Source organism: Fusarium flagelliforme, assembly GCF_020744385.1.
Source record: "Fusarium flagelliforme strain FIESC 12 MPI-CAGE-AA-0113 chromosome Unknown B0J16scaffold_3, whole genome shotgun sequence".
In the NCBI taxonomy this organism is placed as follows: domain Eukaryota; kingdom Fungi; phylum Ascomycota; class Sordariomycetes; order Hypocreales; family Nectriaceae; genus Fusarium; species Fusarium flagelliforme.
The window spans coordinates 1-3,300 of NW_025763505.1; the positions used below are offsets into that span (position 1 = coordinate 1).

Genomic DNA, 3,300 nt, shown 5'->3' on the forward strand with positions numbered 1-3,300 from the left:
ACCCTAACCCTAACCCTAACCCTAACCCTAACCCTAACCCTAACCCTAACCCTAACCCTAACCCTAACCCTAACCCTAACCCTAACCCTAACCCTAACCCTAACCCTAACCCTAACCCTACCCTAACCCTTTCAATAGCGCTAGCGGTTGCTTCCCAACTCTTTATTTCAATAACGCCAGCGGTTGTTTCCTACCCTCAACCCCAACTTACAAGTTCAATAACGTCAGCGGTTGCTTCATACTCTTATTTCTACATCTAGTGCCCTGCCGCGCCTCTGCTGAGTGCTAGCAGCGGTTCACCTAACCTAATACAACTTTAACCTCAGTAACTGGCTACCCTAATCTCTAGCTCTATATTTAACCTACCAGTTCAATAGTACTAGTGGTTGTTCTCTTTCTTTCACCCTTAACCTGTATGCCTATATTATATTTCTACTTAGTTCTAATCTATATGCTCATATACCTACGGCCGTTTACTTACTTTACTCTTTCTCTCTCTTCCTTGCTTTGCACACCCCTTATGCCAGCGGTTAGTCTTTACCCTAAGCCCTTTCATTTTAACCCTAACCCTCTTATCGCTATTCCGCTACACCTACTACACGCACTGCCTCTAATAGACTATAACTCCTTATTTACTATATATTGATATAGTACTGCACTTCCGCTTACATACTATTTAATATACCTCTTATAGTAGCAGATACTAGCTACTACTTTAACTCCTTTTACTTTCTGTTTTATAATACTCTAACTATAATAATTTATAGTCTATGGTTAAACTATCTTCTTTATCTTTTCTAAATTATTAAATATAAAATTCTATAGTATATTATATTATATCTTCCTTTATTAATATTTCTATACTTTCTATTTTAATACTCATCTCCTAGTGCTATTCTATTACACTTACTATATATACTGCCTTTAGTAGATTAATTGTATAAAATCTTTACTTTACTTCCTTAAATCTCTATAACCTATATAACCCTAAACCCTTACGCTATATAAGCTCTATACTATTTATTACTTACTATTTACTTTACCTTCTTTGAGTATTTACTTTACTCTTTAAATCTTAATCCTTTTCTTATACAAGTAATTTAAACCCCTATTAGATATAGTTCCCCTTATATTACCTTTCTCTCTTACTGTAAATAGTCTTAAATCTAATCCTCTCTATAATATTGATAAATAACTCTATGTCTATTATACCTATTATATAGTACTAACTCTATAACCCTTTTATTTATACTTTTTCTCCCTCTTCTATTTCTGCCATATATAAGAAAACCCTACACATAGTGAATGCCTGCAGCCCTCCCCAGTCGATTCGTTTACCCATCTATTTCCATACATCTTGCTCCTTAAATCCCCTACCTGCTGAACCAGCAATCCCGCATTGAAACCCCAGCCTAAAGAACAGCTCCTTTGCCTCGTCTGGAGATAGTGTATAAACATATGAAATCGTCGATACTATGACACCCCGGTATTGACACTCAACATTGTCAATCTTTCGCCATCCACCCTCTGCCGCATTCTCTTCCCATCTATTGCATAGTTCTTGCGGAAGAAAGCAGCCATAGCAGCCACCAAACTTCTCCACTTCCCCTCCCTTCCTCAAGCATGCCTGCATTCAAAGCCCCATATCAAAAATCTTTCGCGGTAAGCCACCACCTGTCCGCGCTATGTCGCAGTCTATCCCGATGTGGTCTACGTCATAATCAGCCATACCAAGCGGATAACAGAACATACACCCTCCAAATAACCGCTCCTGAAGCCTTTCCCGGAATAGCTCAACTTCCCTTGCTTCACGAATAGCCCTATTCGCGACTCGGCTTCGAATCTGCTGTACACCAATCTCCTGCGCTCTCAAGTCCATCTCTTCATCCTCCTCGCTGAGCTCCACATCTTCCAGTTCCGCCACCTCATCAGCAGCTTGACAGATGTCGCACCGCTCTTCGCCCTCCTCGCACCTGTCCCGGTTATCGCGGCCGTCCATCTCCGAGTCTAAGATCACCCGCCTACACGCCCGCCCATTAACAAAATCGTCCACCGTCCTGCCACTCCCAAGCCCCATCAACCCTCTCTGCCCCTCTGCAGTAACCCTGATAACAATCGCCTCGCTTCGTTTGCCATCCCGTCCAGCTCGACCACTCTGCTGTGCGTAATCTGCCATCTCAAATGGCATCTCCACATGCATCACCACCCGAATATCTGGAACGTCAATGCCTAGCCCGAGTGCATTGGTAGCCACAATCACCCGTCCTCCGCCATACCGTTCCCGCTCCAGTCCACTCATCCAAGCTCGCAGTCTTTCTGCCTTTCCATCTCGTGTATTGACATCTCGGTGATAAGCATCACAGTTTAGTTCAGTAGCAAGAGCATCCGTTGCCACCACAGTATTGCAGTATACAATTATCTTTCCCGGCCACGGATACTCCTCCAACTTCTGGTCTAACACCTCCCGGACTTTTGTCGTAATCGCTTCAGTTGCCTGCTCTGGAGTCGCTGCTACTAACGTCTGCACACTATACACGACATTGGCGCGACTCGTGCTGGTTCTGATCATGGTCACATCTTCTGATCGCGCATTTATGAGCTCAAAGAACTCTCCCTCCTTGCTTGGCGGCAATGTTGCTGTTAGATATACCATCTGGACCCCGACCAGTGCTAACCGACCCAGCTCTCTTAGCTTCGGTCGAAAGTCCCGCGTGCCTTCCAGTATCGTGTGTGCTTCGTCAAACACAAACCCGTCAAGTTGCGCCATCACCCGAAGTCCTTCTACATAATCGTGGAACCGCTTGGTCATCGCTGATTCCGGCGTGACAAAAACAAGCGATGCCGGCCCTGGGGATTGGTCGCTGCGCCACTCCGCACATGGTATCTTCATCTTTCGGCACCGTTCCATCAAGTCACCCTGTAGCGACACAAGCGGAACTACCACGACAGTCACCCCACCTGGACAGCTTGCTGCTGGCAACATAAAGCTCAAGCTCTTCCCACCCCCGGTTCCCATCACGACTACAATTGGGCTCTTGTTCATCATGATCGCATGGATTGCCTCACGCTGAACACCCCGAAATCTAGCTTGCTCTCCGTATAAGTAGACGAGTTCCCGGTCGATGTTGATCCGGCGACGTGACTTCCACCTCTCCAACTGCAGTTTTCGAAGCGCCTCGTCGCAGATAGATGCATTCTTTCGCTTACGGCCTGGAGCAAGAACCTCGCCGAATCCTCCCATTGCGGATGGGAAGCCTAGTAACCGGTGCCATTCTTCACTGATGTACCGGAAGTTGACTC

At 45.5% G+C, this 3,300-nt stretch overlaps 1 protein-coding gene across 1 annotated transcript; it reads right to left on the reverse strand.

Moving 5' to 3' along the window:
• Positions 1 to 2,110: 2,110 nt before the first annotated feature.
• Positions 2,111 to 3,082, reverse strand: B0J16DRAFT_249245 (P-loop containing nucleoside triphosphate hydrolase protein; the record flags this gene model as incomplete). The annotated part of the gene is made up of 1 exon (XM_046123086.1): positions 2,111 to 3,082. A coding segment is annotated over one exon (972 nt), but the record flags the coding sequence as incomplete, so codon positions are not given.
• Between the last annotated feature and the right edge of the window lie 218 nt (positions 3,083 to 3,300).